Here is a 21,397-nt window from a genome sequence, read left to right as displayed (position 1 = left end):
AGCTGGACATGTCCAAACTTGTCCTCTGACACGCCAAAACAGAGGTGTTCCTTTGTCTCGCTTCCAAAGCGAATCGGTTTTTACGCACGATGAGATGAGATGTCAATTTAAAAAAATAAAAAATAAAAAAAAACTTTGTCGTTCATGGCAGAATGGCACCATTTCATTGAAATATTGGCCTTCTGTCCGTTTATAAAGTATCTTTGTTTGGCATGCAATCTACAACTCCTCAGTGGACATTCCCTACCCTACTCAATTTTTCTAAGAACCTTTTTTTATTTTATATATAAAGCTGAATGGGGTTTGTAGTAAAATCAACAGATATCAGAATCGATGACTACATGAATAAAAGGTTTTCTACGTGCAAGGCCAGACCAAAATACTTCATGGCAGCACAAATTACACCATTTCATTGAAATATTGGCCTTTTCCTGACTTCTCCAGCGTCTTTTTTTTGACATGCCTTTTCAATTTTTTCCAAAAACATTTTTTTTCTTTTTTTCCAATTTCAGCTGAATGGAGTTTGTGGTAAAACTGTGCCTTTACTATGAGGAATAGACCCAACAAAGTACATATTTTCTAAAAGGTCTTATTAACAGCAATACAGATGTTATTTTAGAAATAGACTCAGCACAGGGGTTTTGGAAAAAAGCAAGTAAAAAGGAAATCAAAGGTTATCTAGTTTAGACGGAGCCTGAATATTCAAGATTTTGTGACTAGTTCTGATTTTCAGCCAAAAGCTCAAGACCCGTGTAGAGGGAAGCGTGATTCTAACTTTAATTTGTAATGGAAGCAAAATAAAAAATGTGACACACGCTTCCCTCTACCTCCGGCTTTTCTGATCTGAAAATGAGGCGTTCGTGAAACATGCAACGACCTGAGAGGAGAAATCACTGCAGCTAACAATATTGTTGAAGCATCCATTGCTAAGTTTGAAGCTAAATCCCAGATGTTACAGGATAAAGTCCCTGATTTGGAGGAGGCCGCCACTTCTCACTCTGATAGCATTAGCCAACTTGAGCAACAAGTGGCTGGCCTCAAAACTGATGTTGATACGCTTAAACAATGGAATGAAGATTTAGAAAGAAGACCGCAAAGAAACATCATTGGGATTACTGGTATCTGTGAGGGCCTGGAAACGACAAAACCGAGGGACTTTATTCCCACGTTGTTAAAAGACGTCCTCGGCCTGGACGAGGCGCTGTTCGACTGGGCCCACAGAACCCTCCGTCAGTGGTTGAGTCCCTCTGAGCCCCTGCTCCTGTTCGTAATACAGCTCCACTATCATCATGTTCTGGAGGAGATTCTCTGTTTTAAAAAAAAAAAAAAAAACCTCCAATATCAAGGAAAAATATAAAGCTTTTCCTGGACTACCCTCCATCAGTGGCAAAATGAAGGGCGCTATTCAGCAGAACCAGGCAGCTATTGCGCAACCAACCCAGCATCAGATATGGTCCACTTTATCCCGCAAGATTTCTGGTGACCCGCAATGGCCTCCAGAGATCCTTTACTGACCCACAGAAGGCCAAGGAGTATGCTGAGCATCTCACGGCAACAACATAATCTGGAGCGAGTCGTAGCGGTTAAACGGTTAATGTGTCGTATCCCATATCCCCCACTTGGATAGACCACTTTTATTTTACACCACGTTAAACTGTGGTCAGACAACATTATGAGATACAGGGGCGGAGAGTCTTTTATATCGGACTTCAATTGTGTTAATGAGCCAAAGATATTTCACTTATACCTGTGCAGTTTTTTAAAATTTTCATGTTGGAAGTCGGCCATGTGTTTATACTTAAGCTTGATGACACCCTCAGAGAGAGTTAAGTTACTCAGACAGGGAAGCTTTACTTCTTATTTGCTGTGTGTGTGTTTTTTCTTTGTTTGTCTCCCCTCTTCCTTCCCGCTAGCCACTTTCCTGTGGCTACGTCAGTGTTAGCCTGGGGTGTGTTTAGGGTTAATGTTATTTATTTATTTGTTGTTCAGTGTGCTTGTGTTTTCAATTATCTGGAGTCATATTGCTTTTTACACTATGGAAGCAAATCCTGTTTATTATAATTTGTATAGATATCCGATTTCTATTTTCTACTCGTGTGCCAACTCTTTTTCCTTTTGTGATTGACAGATACACAGAATGTTAAAGGACTGACATTTACTAGCTGGAACATACGGGGCGGAAACAATCCTGTGAAAAGAGGTAAAATCATGAACCAATTAAACCCACTACATTCAGACATAATCTTCTTGCACCACAAGACACATCTAAACTAGAAGCACTCAGAGAGTGCAAACCTCCGCCAAGGTCATGGGGTCACTGACGCCATAACATCTACATGCCGTGGAATCATTGAACCTAAAAAAGTCTAACAATGATGTTTGCTCTGTAGTAAAAACAATTTCACCTGCTGTGACTGGATAGCATGTATCCTTAACGCTTGGCATCACAGTTTATTGCAACTTGCACCTTTTCCAGAAGCTACTGTCATCTGAGCACTGATATTGATATTGCATGTGCTTATAGACAAAAACAAATAAGAGACAAAATTCAATTATTATTCAACTAAACTGCAAATATATGAATTTTTTAACATTTATGAAACACTTCTCTAAACAAGGCCATAGGGCCACTGACCCTAAAGAGATTCCCTCCTTGATACATACACTTTTCTTTCCTTTATATTTGACATCCTTGACCATGAAAACATACCACTAGAACTTGGAATCACTTTTATGTCTTTATTAGTTCAAAAGTTATTGTATAAAAACGATTTTTCGGTAATGGCGGTTTTCTTCTGGATCTAGCTCCATCAAATCTGATAACACCAGTACAGATTCAGCTACAATTTGGTGTTAGTTGTGCATCTCTAGCTTCATTTGTCACCTCACACTGACACATTTTCTATTTTCCCTATATTTTTGCATATTCTGGATCACCAGATCCGGAATCCGGATCCGATCATCACCAAACTTTGTTGTTTGATAGAACATTTGACTATGTTACACCCTAATTTTTTTCAAGCCTTTCTACCTTGTTTTTGTGGAATTAGAAACTAGAATGTCAAAATTCCCCCTATCCCGCATTGGTGAAGAATCCTTTAAAAAAATTCCTGGATCCGGATCGTGATCCGGATCACCACTAAAATTTAATCACTTGTTCCTCTTGTCTTTTCCAACCACTCCACAAAATTTCATCAAAATCCGTTCAAAACCTTTTGAGTTTTCCTACAAACAGACAGACAAACAAACTTGACCGAAAACATAACCTCCTTGGCGGAGGTAAAAGTAATTCTTATAATAGACTGAAAGCACAATGGGTAAAAGATGTATATCATTTGTCCTTTTCTGCGAAAGCAAGGGGTGCAGCCATTTTAGTAAAGAGAGGGATACCCTTTCTCCATAATTCCACAATAGTTGACAGACGGCCGTTATGTTATTGTTTCGGGGAAGATATACAACACATGATTAACTCTAGTCAATTTTTACGCACCTAACATAGATAATCCAGCATTCTTTAAGAACGTCTTCAGTTTAATTCCCAATGTGTCACAGACTAAATTAATAATAAGTGGAGATTTCAACAAACCTCTTGATCGATCATCAACCCATAAAATCCCCAAAAGTAATTCAAGTATTTTTTTTAACTCATACCTCAGAAACATGAATTTAATAAATTTATGGGGTTCTATCAATCCAATAGGTAGAGATTAGTGTTTTGTTTTTTTGTTTTTTTTCTCACCAGTTCATAATTCTTACAGCAGAATTGATTACTTTCTTTTGGCCCCATTCATGACAAATACAAAATATCATTTCAGATCACAGCTCGCTAACATTTTGTTTATATTTGGAAGGTATGGCCCCACCTAGCAGATCTTGGAGATTAAATCCTCAGTTATTGATAGAAAAGGAGTTCTGTGAATTTAGAGGCTCAAATAAAGTTATAAATGATACTCCAGATACAATATAATGTAAAGGACTCGAAGAACAGATACAACAGTTAGATCGAGAAAATGCATTAAAACCTACCTCCGACCTACACAGGAAAATAACCAGTCTAAAATACCAACTTAATCAACTTCTCACAAAGAAAATTACATCAGCTTTTATGTTTAATAAACAAAAATATTTTGAGTTTGGAGAAAAACCACACAAATTATTAGCTCATCAACTTAGAGAAATAGAAGCAGATCGAAGCATTCATAAAATTAGAGATGACAAGGGAAATACGCTAATCAATCAATCTTTTTTTTTATAAAAACCAAATTTTTGGTTTTATAAAACCAAAGGAGATAAATATGAGGTTCTTACAGTTTTATTCCGATTTGTACACTTCAAAATGTAATATTGATCCTAATACAATGAACAAGTTTCTAGACAACTGTAACCTATCTAGAATTTCTGCTCAGGATTTAAATAGACTTAATACTGATATTCACACTACAGAAATACAAAAAGCAATTGTGTCCCTTAAAAGTGGGAAAGCACCCGGTCCCAATGGCTAACCGGTTGAACTTTACCAAAAATGTAGTAGTATTCTTACACTGTTTCTTCATAGAATGTATAAACAAGCTCAACTGAATGGTACCCTACCAACAACACTAACTCGGGTAACAATCACAGTTCTTCTTTAAAAAGGTAAAGATGAATTAAATGTAGGCTCATACTGTCCAATTTCCCAATTAAATATAGATTATAAAATATATGCAAAATTTGAGCAAATAGATTAAACCCTTTACTGAATACATTAATCCACTGGCTTTATTTCAATTCCATTTCAATTTATTTGAATTTATATAGTGCCAAATCACAACAGAGTTGCCTCAAAGCGCTTCACACAGGTAAGGTCTAACCTTACCAACCTTACCTTTATAACAAACAGAAGCTCAACATCTAATCTACGCCGACTGTTTAATATTTTATATACCAACAGAAAAAGGCATAATAATCTAGCTATTTTGACTCTCAATGCAGAAAAGGCATTTGATCAGATAGAGTGGGAATATTTGTTTGAAGTACTTAAGCAATTTACCTTGGGTGATAGGTTTATAAATCGGGTAAGGCTCTTGTATACAAATCCTAAAGCACAAATTCACACAAATCAACATCCTGCATCCTTTCATTTGTTTAGAGGAATGTGCCAAGGCTGCCCTTTGTCAGCACTAATTTTTGCTCTCGCTATCGAACCCCTTGCACAAAGTATCCGCTTAGATCCCCAAATACATGGTTATCAAACAAAGACCACAATTAATTAAATTTCATTATATGCAGATGATATTTTATTATACGTGATTAAACCCCATTGTTCGATACCATTTGTTCTTGACAAAATCAAAATTTTTGGAATAGTTTCAGGTTATTGTATAAATTGGACCAAAAGCACATTAATGCCAATCCACTCCTTCCCCCAAACAACTCCAGCAAGATTCCTCTTTAAAGTATCCACTGACAAATTCACTTATCTAGGCATTGAGATTACAAAAAATTTTCCTCTCATATAGTCCAACTTTTCACCGGTACTGGATAAACTGAGAAACAAAATTTAGTTTTGGAAAACTCTGCCAACATCATTACTCAGGAACATAAATGCTATCAAAATGATTTTTTCAACCACAAATATATTTATTTCAAAATATTCCCGTATTTCTGACCAAAATCTTTTTTTTTTTTTTTTCTTCAAGAAAATTGACTCTATTATCCAACCTTTCCTGTGGAATTACAGGACTCAGAGAATCACCCAAAAACACTTTACTAAATCTAAGCTGAACGGGGGCCTGTCCCTTCCAAGCTTAATAATGGTGTTACTGGGCATGTGCCTTTAAAAGTTTGACTTTTAATATCATTCCTAACACCGTCCCCACCTGGCTAGCTATAGAACTGGAAGACTGTGATCCATATTCAGCTGCCACCCTTGTACTTTCGCCAGCCTCTCCTGACAAATCAAAATATAGACAGAATCCAATAATGTATAACTTAATCCGCATTTGGAAGCAAATTAACCCCTTAACGCCTGAATTTATATAGCTGTATATAAAAAAATGTTTTGTGTGCATTTTTGCCTTTAAGTAGATGGTAAATAATGTTGAGATTATTAATTACACTTTTGCACAAAAAATTAAATAGTAATTTTGGTATTTTGGTAATTTATGTTATAATGTTATAATAATAATAATAAAGGTATGTTGCATATTTGCGACAACGGGCATACAGGTCAATTTGGTATGTTGCATATTTGAGTCAAATATCGTAGCATATATGCGACAATAGGCGTTAAGGGGTTAAATCATACTTCACTTTAGGGCTGCCACAACTAGTTGACTAGTCACGACAACGTCGACTAATGAAACCGTCGACGAGTCATTTATTTTATTTAAGTCTTTGTTTTTCTCTCAATTCATAGTTTTAGGCAGCAAGCCGTCCTGCCGTCATTTGAATGTTCAAACTTGGATAAGACGGCTGATTAAAACAGTGGCCGTCTGTTCAACGCTGTCTAAAATGCGCAGTTTTAGGAGGAGCTGTTGGTGTGTGTGTGTGTGTGTGTGTGTGTGTGCGCGCGCGCGTGTGGAGTCAACTTGCTGCAGACGGCAAACGGAGGCAGGAGACGTTACATTCTGCTGAGAACCATCAGTGCACGTGACACAGCGAGCGCGGAGCAGAGAGAGGATTTTAACCCGAGTGAACATGTAAAAAAAAAAAAAAAAAAAGTGGAACTGCCTTTACTTTTCTCTGCTCTTTCTCTACCGGTGTTTTTCTGACAACACTGACCTGTTCACACCATGTGCGCGTCGTATACTGAATTTATGAGATCATGAGATGAAATAAACTGTCAAATATCCTTAAAAAATCCTTAAAAAATGAGAATATATAAATGAACTGAGGAAAAATTACGCATTCATAGGTTAAAAAAAACCCTGCTGTGGAGAAGCTGATGTTCAGAGGCACAGATCACAAAAAGCTGAACTTTAACAGCTGTTTATTTTCCAAAGGTATGTATTTGTTCAATCTTGAGCTTAATGTCGTGTTCAAGCACAAAACGTGACTGATGAGGAAAAAAATGACTTCATCACACTAAAATGAACTGGAGTCAGAATAAAAATACAAGCTGCTGATTTTTGTTATTTTTCAAAGTTATTATAAGCTGCAGCTATATGTTTTAATTATTTCAAAGTGAGTTACCTCTTATTTTATTCTGATTTATTTATACAAAAATATGGGGAGTCAAATCAGCCTGCATTGTTCTGTTCAGTTTATATCAAAGTTTTCCTGCACATCTGTGTATTTTTTTTCCTTCTTTATAAGAGTTTGGTGTTTGCATTTGCTCCACAAAGTTTTAAAACACAATAAAATGTTCACATTTTTCTTTATAGCACTTTTCTAATTTCAGAAATGCAACAGAAACAACCACAAATCAGAAAAAGTTGGGACTGTATGTAAAATGAAGATAAAAATAAAAATGTTGCACTATTCCCAGTTTCTCCACTCAGAGAAGCCAAACGTTCTTCCAGAGTTGTGTGTTGGTGGCTTCCCTCACTTGTGTCCTTCCAGCATGGACATTTAGTTTTTGAGAACTGCCTACCTGACACAGATTTACTATAAAGTACTACACTATTTGTATTTCTGAATGATTGATGTAAATGAAGTCTAAGAAATAGTCACTGATTTGGAAATGTTCATGTTTTCATCCCGACGTTTCTCGGAAAATGCTGCAGGCCTTAATTTAGGAAATTATGTATGATCTGACTAGTCGACTAATCTCAAAAATAATCGTTGACTAGTCGACTATCAAAATAGTCATTTGTGGCAGCCCTACTTCACTTACAAGTCAATGCCCCTCTCTTTACCAATTGCGAAAAATCCATCTTTTGCCCCCTAATCTCGATTTGACATTTTGTGATTGGAGCAGACTAGGAATATGTTGCATTCACACCCTGTATATTGAGAGTAAATTTGCTACTTTCGCACAACTACAGACAAAGTTTAAACTATACAGTAATAATTTATATATATATATATATATATATATATATATATATATATATATATATTTTTTTTTTTTTTTTTTAGATACTTGCAAGTTAGGGACTATGTACGAAAACATGCCAAGTTTTGAAACAGAACCGCAGACTATAATTGACGAATGTTTAAACACACCCCCACATAAAGATAAATTTATCTCTAATATATACGAGGGCTGTCAATAAAGTAACGGTCCTTTTTATTTTTTTCAAAAACTATATGGATTTCATTCATATGTTTTTACGTCAGACATGCTTGAACCCTCGTGCGCATGCGTGAGTTTTTCCACGCCTGTCGGTGACGTCATTCGCCTGTGAGCACTCCTTGTGGGAGGAGTCGTCCAGCCCCTCGTCGGAATTCCTTTGTCTGAGAAGTTGCTGAGAGACTGGCGCTTTGTTTGATCAAAATTTTTTCTAAACCTGTGAGACACATCGAAGTGGACACGGTTCGAAAAATTAAGCTGGTTTTCAGTGAAAATTTTAACGTCTGATGAGAGATTTTGAGGTGATTCTGTCGCTTTAAGGACTTTTCACGGTGCGAGACGTCGTGCAGCACTCTCAGGCAGCGTCATCAGCCTGTTCAAGCTGAAAACCTCCACATTTCAGGCTCTATTGATCCAGGACGTCGTGAGAGAACAGAGAAGTTTCAGAAGAAGTCGGTTTCAGCACTTTATCTGGATATTCCACTGTTAAAGGAGATTTTTTTAATGAAAGACGTGCGGACGGGTCCGCGCGTCGGGACGCAGCCGCCGCGACGCAGCCGCCACAGGAAAAACACCTCTGTTGAAAGCCTTAAGGACAAGTTGGAACATGTCCTGCCTGTTAAACAATTTCTCATATACTCACTCCACTGAAAGCCATCAAAAGCCGCCTGGATTTTACAAATGGTTATCAACACGGAGGTGTTTTTCCTGTGCTGCCGCACCGCGTCGGCTGCGTCCCGACGCGCGGATCCGTCCGCACGTCTTTCATTAAAAAAATCTCCTTTAACAGTGGAATATCCGGATAAAATGCTGAAACCGACTTCTTCTGAAACTTCTCTGTTCTCTCACGACGTCCTGGATCAACAGAGCCTGAAATGTGGAGGTTTTCAGCTTGAACAGGCTGATGACGCCGCCTGAGAGCGCTGAGCGACGTCTCACACCGTGAAAAGTCCTTATAGCGACAGTCTCACCTCAAAATCTCTCATCAGACGTTAAAATTTTCACTGAAAACCAGTTTAATTTTTCGAACCGTGTCCACTTCGATGTGTCTCACAGGTTTAGAAAAAATTTTGATCAAACAACGCGCCAGTCTCTCAGCAACTTCTCAGACAAAGGAATTCCGACGAGGGGCTGGACGACTCCTCCCACAAGGAGTGCTCACAGGCGAATGACGTCACCGACAGGCGTGGAAAAACTCACGCATGCGCACGAGGGTTCAAGCATGTCTGACGTAAAAACATGAATGAAATTCATAGTTTTTGAAAAAAATAAAAAGGACCATTACTTTATTGACAGCCCTCGTACAACAAACTACTAACTATTGCCTCCCCCTCTTCTAATAAATTTAAAGACAGACAGAAGCATATGGGTATCCAAATTCCTGGTGATATTTGGGAAGAATCACTTACATACAGTTGTATGTAAATGTTTGGGCCCCTTTGATGATTTTCCTTTATAAGTCACTGGTTGTTCTGGTTGAAGGTATTTTGGACCATTCTTCTTTACAAAACATCTCCAGTTCAGTCAGGTTTGTTGGTTTCCGAGCATGGACAGCCCACTTAAAGTCACACCAGATTTTCAATAATATTCAGGTCTGGGGACTGAGACGGCCATTCCAGAACATTGTACTTGTTCATCTGCATGAATGCCTTAGTAGATTTTGAGCAGTGTTTAGGGTCGTTGTCTTGTTGAAAGATCCAGCCCTGGCACAACTTCAACTTTGTCACTGATTCATGAACATTGTTCTCAAGAATGTGCTGATTTTGACTGGAATCCATGTGACCCTCAACTTTAACAAGATTCCCAGTACCTGCACTGGCCACACAGCCCCATAGCATGATGGAACCACCTCCACATTTTACTGTAGGGTAACAAGTGTTTTTCTTGGAATGCTGTGTTCTTTTTCAGCCATGCATACCGCCCCTTATGTCCAAATAACTCAATTTTAGTTTCATCAGTCCACAGCACCTTATTCCAAAATGAAACTTGCTTGTCCAAATGTGCTTTGTCATACCTCAAGCAACTCTGTTTGTGGTGTGTATGCAGAAAAGGCTTCCTCTGCGTTACAGCATCATACAGTATCTCTTTGTGCAAAGTGCGCTGTATAGTTGAACGATACACAGAGACACTATCTGCAGCAGGATCATGTTGTAGGTCTTAGGAGCAGGTCTGTGGGTTGACTATGACTGTTCTCACCATCCTTCACTTCAGCTTATCTGAGCTTTTTCTTGGCCTGCCACTTTGGGCCTTAACTAGTACTGTGCCTGTGGTCTTCCATTTCCTCACTATGTTCCTCACAGTGGAAACTGACAGCTGAAATCTCTGAGATAGCTTTTTGTATCCTTCCCCTAAACCATGATGTTGAGCAATCTTTTGTTTTCAGGTCATCTGAGAGTTGTTTAGAAGCTACTCATTAGAAGAGATGCAAAGAGGGGAAACATTTGCAAATGGCCACCTTAAATACCCTTTCTCATGATTTGGATTCACCTGTGTAAGAGGTCAAGGGTCAATGAGCTTACCAAACCAATTTTGTGTTCCAATAATTAGTGTTAAATGTATTCCAATCAATAAAATGACAAGGGTGCCCAAATTTATGCACCTGCCCAATTTTGTTTAAATAATTATTGCACACTATCTGTAAATACTATAAACTTAATTTTACTTCTCAGATATCAGTGTGTTTGTCTGCTATATGATATATTTAACTGAAATTTCTGATCCAGACAACCAATGATTTATAAAGGAAAATCATGAAAATTATCAGGGGTGGCCAAACTTTTGCATACAACTGTACACTTTTGTTCCAACAACACCAGACACTGTCTAATTCAATTCAAAATAATATATAGACTTCATTATTCTAAAGTAGAGATTCATAATATTTTTTCGAATGCCTCACTAAATTGTGATAAATGTCAGTCCTTTGATGCAACGCTCTTTCAGGCCTTGTTTTTCCTGCTCCAAAGTTGCCACCTACTGGTCAGATTTGTTCAATACACTGTCAAGAATTTTTAATACTACACTGTCACCAGAACCTTTATTAATTAATCTGGGTACATTTCAGATATCCAGAAAACTTACTCCAGCACAGCAGAAGCTCATTTCCTCATCACCGCAAAAAAGTTACTTCTGACATCACGGGAAGGACCAGCAGTACCCACCCTGCTCAGAGTGCCGCTCTCATTGGACCGATATCTCTGCTATTATGGAACTGTGGGACAGCTCGCACCCACAGATTGAGCTTGCCGGACTACTTTTGCCACCCTGCTCAGGGTGCCGCTCTCGTTGGAGCAACAACACAGAATGTGTCTCTTCCCAGACAGATCTCTTTCAGTGCAGCTTCTTTTTCTGACTTTAACACAAAGTTAACACCCAGGTCTTTCATCGCCAACTGTAAATGGTCATCAAAACATTCCAATTGTATCTTTCTGAACTCTTCCGCATCAAACTCCATAGTATCAGTTTTTACAATGTGCTTGAGCAATAACAGGTGAAGTTGCTCATAAACTTTAAGTTTCTTAAATATTTATTATGGACACTCTTAAAACTTCAGTTATCTTTACAATTTTACTACTAGCAAATTTTAGAATGAATGTAAATGAGATATACTCATTATCAATATAAGGTAGCTATTGAAGGACAATCTGTCATTATTTCAGAATATTTGGTGACCCTTTATAGATTTCTTACAATCTGTGTCCGTATGAATACCTAATTTATTTGTGGACTAATGTACAGTGAGGAACATAAGTATTTGAACATCCTGCGGTTTTGCAAGTTCTCCCACTTAGAAATCATGGAGGGATCTGAAATTTTCATCTTAGGTGCATGTCCACTGTGAGAGACATAATCTAAAAAAAAAAAAAAAATCCAGAAATCACAATGTATGATTTTTAAAAAATGAATTTACATTTTATTGCATAGAATAAGTATTTCACCCCCTACCAACCAGCAAGAATTCTGGCTCACACAGACCTGTTAATTTTTCTTTAAGAAGTCCTCTTATTCTGCACTCTTTACCTGTATTAATTGCACCTGTTTGAACTTGTTACCTGTATAAGAGACACCTGTTCACACACTCAATCAATCACACTCCAACCTGTCCACCATAGCCAAGACCAAAGAGCTGTCTAAGGACATCAAGGACAAAACTGTAGACCTGCACAAGGCTGGGATGGACTACAGGACAACAGGCAAGCAGCTTGGTAGAAGACAACAACTGTTATGATTATTTATTAGAAAGTGGAAGAAACACAAGATGACTGTCAATCTCCCTCGGTCTGGGATTCCATGCAAGATCTCACTTTGTGGGGTAAGGATGATTCTGAGAAAGCTCAGAACTACACAGGAGGACCTGGTCAATGACCTGAAGAGAGCTGGGACCACAGTCACAAAGATTACATTAGTAACACATGATGCTGTCATGGTTTAAAATCCTGCAGGGCAGCAAGGTCCCCCTGCTCAAGCCAGCACATGTCCAGGCCCGTTTGAAGTTCACCAGTGACCATCTGGATGATCCAGAGGAGGCATGGGAGAAGGTCATGTGGTCAGATGAGACTAGAATAGAGCTTTTTGAAATCAACTCCACTTACCATGTTTAGAGGATGAGAACAACCCCAAGAAAACCATCCCAACCGTGAAGCATGGGGGTGGAAACATCATACTCTGGGGGTGCTCTTCTGCAAAGGGGACAGGACGACTGCACCGTATTGAAGGGAGGATGGATGGGGTCATGTATTGGGAGATTTTGGCAAACAACCTCCTTCCATCAATAAGAGCATTGAAGATGGGTCATGGCTGGGTCTTCAGCATGACAATGACCCCAAACACACAGCCAGGGCAACTAAGGAGGGGCTCCGTAAGAAGCATTTCAAGGTCCTGGAGTGGCCTGGCCAGTCTCCAGACCTGAACTCAATAGAAAATCTTTGGAGGGAGCTGAAACTCCAAACCTGAAAGATCTAGAGAAGATCTGTATGGAGGAGTGGACCAAAATCCCTGCTGCAGTGTGCAAACCTGGTGAAAAACTACAGGAAACGTTTGACCTCTGTAATTGCAAACAAAAGCTACTGTACCAAATATTAACATTCATTTTCACAGGTGTTCAAATACTTATTTGCAGCAGTAATATACAAATAAATTATTAAAAAATCATACATTGTGATGTGCAAGTTAAAGTGCACATTTTTTCACTTAAAATGTACCTGCTGTGTACAGCATGCCAGAGCATTGCAGTGATATGACCTGCTGTCACCTTTTATTATCATTCACTTGAGTCTCTTGAATGTCACAAATTGCTCTCTGAAAATGAATGATGACAACATACACACAGTGTAGTGCAACTTACTAAACCTTAACTAAAGTGACATGAAATATACAATGAGATGGCCAAAATTCTTCTCTGTTACCCGTTTGTAGAACAGGGAACTCGGCTAGTTATAAATACTGTTGCTCACAATGATGTCACTCAGCTCATGCTGACGTTAACTCGTTAGCATGGTTTTATGTAAAGCTAGTGAGTTTTTATGCTGATGTTTGCACGTTAGCATTGTGTTATGTAATCCTAGTGAGTTTTAATGCTATAATTAGCTCATTAGCATCACATTATATGATGTTAGCGAGGTTCTGAAGACACATCAACAGTTATATCCACTGTGAATTACTGCGTTCAGGTGCTCCCAAATGCTATGACTAAAGAAACCTTCTAAAATTGCTGGCTAATGTTATTTGGGAGATTTTATATATTTCATTATAACAAATGTATTAAAATGTATTTTTATTTTGGCTACAGTGGAGTGAATTTATCCATAGGGATTGCGGAAGTATGTAGTCATTTTTGAATAACTCATACAGAATCTTCTTGTCTTTCAGCCATGGAGAGCCTGGTGCATTATAGCAATCCCCTCCATCCCCTCTCAGTCTTGGGGCTTCTCAATGAGCAGCGCCTGCGAGGCCAGATGTGTGACGTGGTCCTGGTTGTGGGGGACCAGAGGTACCGGGCCCATAAGAACATTCTGGCTGCCAGCAGTGAGTATTTCCAGACGCTGTTCACACGGGCCGACGCAGAGTCACTGAAAGTTGTGAACCTGGACTTCTGCGAGCCCGACGCCTTTGAGATAGTTCTGAATTACATTTATTCCTCCTCACTATTTGTGGACCAAGGCAGCTTGGCAGCCATCCAGGAGCTGGGCTACAGCCTGGGGATCCCCTTCCTCACCAACATCTTGTCAACAAGGCCGCATGCATCCTACTGTGTGTCTCGAAAAAGGATTTCCTTCTCAGAGGGGAATGATAATGATGTTCAGACGAGTGTCATTGTGCACCAAGTCCGGACTGACAGCTCCCTGATGTCTTGCTCCAGTTATCAGAGAAATCTAGCAGAGAGGACATCGCCACCCAGCTCAGGCTACAGCTCACGTGAAACAACAAGGACATCTGAATCCATCACCAGAAAACCACCTGAACAGGGCGATGCTTCTGAAAGGAAGACCACCTACGCATACGCCTCCATTGTCAAAGGAAACCCATCAGACTTTACATCAGTGAGACCGCAGCTGACATCCTCAGTGTCTTTCAGTGATGCTGAAATGCAGCACGTCAGCCTGCAGCCAGACTCCGACCATGACAATAAAGAGGAGAGTGAGGAGCCACGGTTACTCTATAACACCAATGTGCCCCTACAGGGTCAAACCAGTAAACCAAATCAGGCCATTGACAGGAGCGGGCCACTCATAAAAAGCCTGCTGCGGAGATCCTTATCCATGGACAGCCCTGTTCCGGTCTTCTCGCCGACACTGGAACTCAAGGAGCTGCAAAACCGCGAGCAGTCAGTTGTTAAAATGGCATCCAAAGCAATTGAGCGACAATCATCTGATCACAACGGTGGTTCAAAAATATCACCTCCTCTGGTTCTCAGGTCAAAGTACCCCAGCAGTTATGACAACGCAACTCAGGTGGAACGAGTGGTAAGTGTGAAAGATGAGCCCAGCAGTCCACTCGCTGACCCCTCAGACATTGTCCGGATCACAGTCGAAGAAGCTCTGCCAGTCAGTCTCAAAGACTTCCAAACACATTATGACCCAAGTTCCAGGCCGGACATTGGTTCTCTTGGGAAAAGAAAAGAGAGAGCAGACAACAGAAGGTACCCATTTAAGAAGAATAGAATGTCTAAAGCACACCACCAAGATAAGAGCTCGTCAGAAGAGGTGCCTCAGAATGCTACGATCGACTCCAATGAAAACACAGAGGAGCAATTTCAGAACAAGATTTTCAAGTGCTGGAACTGTTTGAAGGTTTTTAGGTCTGGTGCTGGACTGCATCGCCATGTGAACATGTACCACAACCCCGAAAAGCCATACGCTTGTGACATTTGCCACAAACGCTTTCACACCAACTTCAAAGTATGGACGCACTGCCAAACTCAGCACGGCGTCGTACAGAACCCGGCTTCATCCTCCACATCCTCCGTACTGGACGAGAAACTGCAAAAGAAGCTGATAGAAATAGTGCGAGAGCGAGAAATCAAGAAGGCCTTGCTTTGGAAGCTCAAGCGGAATAAGCAGTCGGCTATGCCCTCTACCACATTTGCCAAAAAGAGATTGAGGCCAAACTTTGTATGTCCTTACTGTGGGAAGGCATTCCTGTTCCAGTCTCAGTACAGGCAACATTTGAGGACGCATCCTGTTGAAGAAACTGATCAGCACAATGCAGCGGAGAGCGTCCTGTATCAGGAGCAGGACAGTATTTCTCAGCAGAAGAACACAGATGATTGTGTTTATTCCTGCAGACTTTGTAACATGAAGCTTTCTTCTCTCTTCGAACAAGGCGACCACGAGCGGGGCTGTCGCTACGCAACAGTATGCCCTTACTGCGGTCTTCGATTCTCAAGCCCAGCCGTCAAGAAAGACCACGAGGCACATTGTAAATTCAAAAAACTGACATGCCTGGAGTGCATGCGGACCTTCAAGTCCTCCTTCAGCATATGGCGCCACCAGGTGGAGGTCCACAACCACAACATGATGACTACTAAAGAGCAGAAGCAACAAGAGAGCAATGAAGAAGTGCCTGAAATGCTCAAAGATGGGCCTTTTGGTGACGTGCCTCTCGCTACCGGGTGCTCGAGAGAAAACATTAGTTACAGTGACTCATCAGGCCCACCCATCTACGATTCCGAAGACTCCTCATCCTGTGGGCCTGAGGATCTGAGCATGGGCCACTATGGCAAGCTGGTAGTGAAAGAAGAGCCAATAGAAGAGGCTGTGTGCGAGAGGGAAAACTTGGATTCTGGCAGGACCGGGCTAGAGGACACCGGCATGTGGCCGTGCGAGAAGTGCGGGAATATTTTTACGTCTCGCAAAGATCTGGAACGACACACAGAGCTGCTGTGCCACATCAAACCCTTCATCTGTCACATTTGCAACAAAGCCTTCAGGACCAACTTCCGCCTTTGGAGCCACTTCCAGTCCCACATGTCGACTCCGAACGAAGCCGTAGCCAAAGAGGGTGACAGGCACCCTTCGCCGCAGTCCCCCTCCCCTCCCATGACTCCTCACAACCTGGAGCACCGCTCTCCGCAGTCCTCTGTCCTCACATCATCTCAGATGGTACCAGCAGCCGCCACAGCATGCGAGGAGTCCATCAACCCGGAGCTGTGTAGCTCCTCAGCGAGTATGAGGCCTGAACTGGAACGACAGTCCAGCAGCCACAGCCCTCTGTCCAGGTCAAACAGCATGGAGAATCCAGGTGGGCCTCAGGAAGCGGACACGCTCTTTTACCACGCGCCCTCACTGTCTGCACTGACCTTTAAGAGACAGTACATGTGCAAACTCTGTCACAGGACCTTCAAGACGGCGTTTAGCCTCTGGAGCCACGAGCAGAGTCACGGCAACATGTAAGCATTGGACACCTTCTCGTTTTTTTTTGTTTGTTTTTTTTAATCAAACACCTCAGTCTGCAAACAATTTGAATGTATCGCTTCTATTGTGTCTCCACCGTACAGTGAAGTGGCCGTCGTCTTCTGAAGAGAACGAGCTGGAATTCTCCCTTAGACAGAAATAATTATATAAATCCCCCCGATGACATATCTGTTTGAATTTTTAGTTGACTAGTCTGGATCGTTTTAGTTGTTTTTGAAAAACGAGGTACTTCTCTATTTTTAAAAAATGTCCAGTCGGGGGGCGGGGGCGAATGGTTTTGATGGATTATTGGAAAAGTGCATTAATTTGTGGAGGCTGCAATTTCTTGGAAATTTTGTGAAGGTTTTTTTGGGTGGCCCCTTTTCACAATCAAATGTTGTAAGATAATTAAGACCTCGGATTCTAGTAATATTTCCAAAGTGGATGTTTTGGATAATAGTTACAAGTTTATACTGACGAATTTTTGATCTTTGGTTTTTTGTTTTTGTTTTTACTGTTTTAGTTAATTATTCTTTTTGTGGTTGACTGAACAAGACCTCCAATGCAGGGGTGGAGGCAGGAATTAACTTTTTTGGCGGGGGGGAGGGGGGTGTAACTAAATGTTGCCATCATATAGCAGTGGGCGGTGTATTGCCTAGTTATCCCTGTTCAAGGTTTATACTCGGTTCAGGATTCGCTAACCCCAGGTCAGAGTGGGGAAGTCTGTTGGAACAGTTATTAAAGGCATGTTTTTACTACTGTGCTGTCTGTGGTGCTTTTGGCCAATGGAAAGAAACAGTGCAGAGGCTTTTTGACGCAGTGCCTCGAAACAGCTCATCATCTCTGCTGCACAGTGGGTTTCAGATGTGACAAAGAAGATTCCAGGAGTTTGATGGCTGCATTAAAACAAATGCAAATTGCCGCTATGATGATCAATTATTTTCATAATTGATCAGTTGTCAGGTTCATAAAATGGTGACAAATGCCGACCAGTGTTATCCAAAACCCAATATGATGCGTTCAGTTGTCTTTGTCCACAGCCCAGAAACATTCCATTAACTGCCAGAAAGCAGAAATCAAACTAGTAAAATAAGCCAGAAAATATTTAGATTTCAGAATCTGAATCAGGGAATTTGGGTTTTTTTATGACAAAATGATTATTCAGAATGGCTGTCTATCAATTTTATAGTTGCTTAATAATCGATTAATCATCGCTAATGGCGATTAATTGCAAGCACAGAGAAATGTATGCTATGCTAGTGGCTTCTTCTATGCTGTGATTTCTGGTCCTATATGTGCTGCTGCCCCCAGTGGCCAAGAAAAGGAGAGCAGAGATGGTGTTGATGTTCTGCAGTACAGTAGTAAATCAAACTAAAGAAGGTTGTTTGAATGTTTAAAAAAAAAAAAAAATACATGTGGGTGGCGTTTACACTAGAGTGCCTTAATGGCGGCACCAGAGTGGTGGCAACTCAGAACATGGCACCATTTTGGTTCCAACTGTGCTGAACCACTGAATGAACATTTTATGTTTTCAACACTTGTAAATCATTTACCATTTACATACAGCAACACATCCAGGTACAGATGCTATCAAAATAAATATAAAAATAGTTTACAATTTATGATTTAATTAATGTAAAGCCTGATTTATGCTTCTGCAGCTCTGTAACTCTGTAATGATGAGCGTGACAGTTTTAAAGATCTCCATCTCTGGATTGTGCTTTATTCTGGACTAATTTGACCCTCAACAAGCTTTTCTTTCTGCATTCATCATCTCCAAATCAAAGGTAAATTCTACAATTTCATATTTTACTGACCGTGCTGTAAAGTTGCGGAGTTTTCTGATCCATTTGTAATCAGCGTGCACACGGTAAAACTATTAAAGTATAATGGCAGACAAAGCAGTGACAGCAGAAAAGTGTAAAAATCACAGCCTGATTTAACAAGTTGCACATCAGGCTTCAGGTCCCAGTCTGAACACGGTTTGAAGAAAAAAAGCAAAAACAGTCGGGCTTTTAATCACAGAAATGACTCTGGTCCCATATGTGAGGGGTTTTAATGGAAATAAATTGGGATCAGATGGGACATTTTATCCAATGTGAGCAAAACATCTGTTGTACAAAAATCCGTTATATATATGGTATTTATTACATGGAAAACAATACAAAAACTTTGGGACTTTTTTTTGTCCGGTGACTGCGAATATGTGGTTTATACGATGACGGTTTATGTGAGTTTTACTGAACAAGGGACTGAACAATAAATTGACCTCTCAAAGCTTTGACCATGAAGTCGCTTCCATCCCACACGCTGACTTTATTTTCCCAAATTTTCTTCTGTTCGGATCTGAAGGGAATCTGTACATCTTGAAGCCCTTGTTGTGTCTATTTGTGCCTCCAAATGCTCAACAAACTAGCATTTTCAGCAAATAAGTAAAATAGCTGGATTTCCATGCAGACAGATTAACAGCCAATGCTATTTTGAACCCACGATGGCACCATGAGTCACGTGACCGATATTTTTTTATTTTATCCCAAACTCGTCATTGTCGCCACTCTCTTAATTAAGGTACTCTAGTTTATACTCCACTACGTGTCACTATTGTGGCCCTTCATTTGGTTTGAAGCATTTCTGATGTCATGGCTTCATTCATGCATGAATCTTTTTCTGAAGCAGTTGTTTCATTTTGTGTTTTGGGTGTTGCAAAATGGTCCTTTTTTTGTCCTGAAGTGTCGTTTTTTTTTTGTTTTGTTTTTTTTAAAGGTGTTTCACATCAGGGAATTCTGTATAAAAATCCCCATTGTCCACTAGATGTCACTATTGTGTTTCCAGCATTTATTAAAAAATGATTTTGTAAAGCAATCAATTCAAGGCAGATGCTTCATGATTTTTCATGTCTATTGAAACAGCAAATATTTGTTTAAAGCAAGTGTTTCACTTACTTTTGTTTGTGTTTTTTGTTAAATTGCTTCAAATTGTTAAAAGGTAGGCAGGGTGCAGTGTGGGTGTGGAGTGGTGGGGGGCACAGATGACAGAACTTTTTTTTTTTATTTATTTTGTGAAGTGACAAAAATTAGAACCCATATTGTACACCAAACATGATTTAAGATCTGTTTTACTTCATGCAGGAATGAGAATGGAACAAGGTGTTAAGTCAGAATTTGATTCATTTATTTTGTATGGACAGAAAACCAAAAAATATGATGGTTTATGTATTATATTCATAATTTGTATGCTGTAATTTTTGGCCTTGTTTAATAACTTCAAGTCTATATTCAGTGCTTATAATTTATCTTTGCCTAATTGTAGTGATTTGAATGTTACAGACTGTGCAATTATTGTTAGAATTTTTTTTTCCCTTTTAGGGTTAAAATTTATAAATATTGCTGGAAAACTGGTTTGTAAAAGGTGCTCAGAACAATTTACATGCTTAACAAGATTGGGGATGTTCTCCATAATTGCCTTTTTATTATGAAATCATTTCAAATACGCGGCTCGTCAGAAGCTGCTACAACACATACGTTACAGTATAGAGTTGTGCCAAATGTTTTTCATTTAATATTGATAATATCAGAAGACTTAACCTTCTCATTGTCACTATTCATTTTAATTCCTACAATTCCAAGGTAGTGTCTTAAACAATCTTGTTTGGCCAACAGTCCAATTTCCATAGATTCAATTTACAGTGATACTGAACAAAGAAAAACCTCATATTTGAGACGATTTATCCATAGAATTTTGTTATCTGCGTCATTACTTATGAGGGGTGACTGAGGAGTTTTGAGTCTGATGGAGGACATGGCTTTCCGTATTGGACCCAGCGAGTGAAAACATATTCTCAAGAAATGTTAGTTTCTTAAAATGCAAAAGTTGGAGAACCACGCTCTACTTTGTCTGGGTCAGGCTCAAAACCTCTCAGTCGCCACTCGTAGTTTTAGGTATTTACGCAAATCTACGAAACTTCCAATCCAACACTAACACTTTCTATGTTGAATACAGTCAGTGAGTAGTAGCGTGATAAACGTGTGTGAGTGAGATGGCGCAACTGATTGTGGTTGTCAATAGGGATGGGACTGATCTGATCTAGGATCGGTATTGGGTTCCGATACAGACGTAATTCACGTATCGGAAAATACCGATCCAACCGGCGACATTTTCCAATACAGGAGAAGAGCCACTGTGAATCATCTCAACTGCTGTTGTTTGATCTCTGCTTGTTTGCAGCTGAGTGGGAGGACATGAGGTTTTCTGAAGCTGGGCTGTTTGAGAGAACTCTCTTCCACAGTGTTCT

The 21,397-nt window shown here is 39.9% G+C and overlaps 1 protein-coding gene across 1 annotated transcript; it reads left to right on the top strand.

The window, feature by feature from the left end:
* The first annotated feature begins 2,062 nt into the window (after positions 1-2,062).
* zbtb21 (zinc finger and BTB domain containing 21) lies at positions 2,063-18,523 on the top strand. The gene is made up of 2 exons (XM_034179020.1): positions 2,063-2,200; positions 14,084-18,523. The coding sequence occupies exon 2, from the start codon at positions 14,086-14,088 to the stop codon at positions 17,104-17,106; it is 3,021 nt and encodes a 1,006-aa protein (XP_034034911.1). The 5' UTR covers positions 2,063-2,200; positions 14,084-14,085; the 3' UTR covers positions 17,107-18,523.
* The last annotated feature ends 2,874 nt before the right edge of the window (positions 18,524-21,397 follow it).

Source organism: Thalassophryne amazonica, chromosome 9 (genome assembly GCF_902500255.1).
Source record: "Thalassophryne amazonica chromosome 9, fThaAma1.1, whole genome shotgun sequence".
NCBI lineage: Eukaryota > Metazoa > Chordata > Actinopteri > Batrachoidiformes > Batrachoididae > Thalassophryne > Thalassophryne amazonica.
This window is presented reverse-complemented; position numbering and strand designations above follow the sequence as displayed.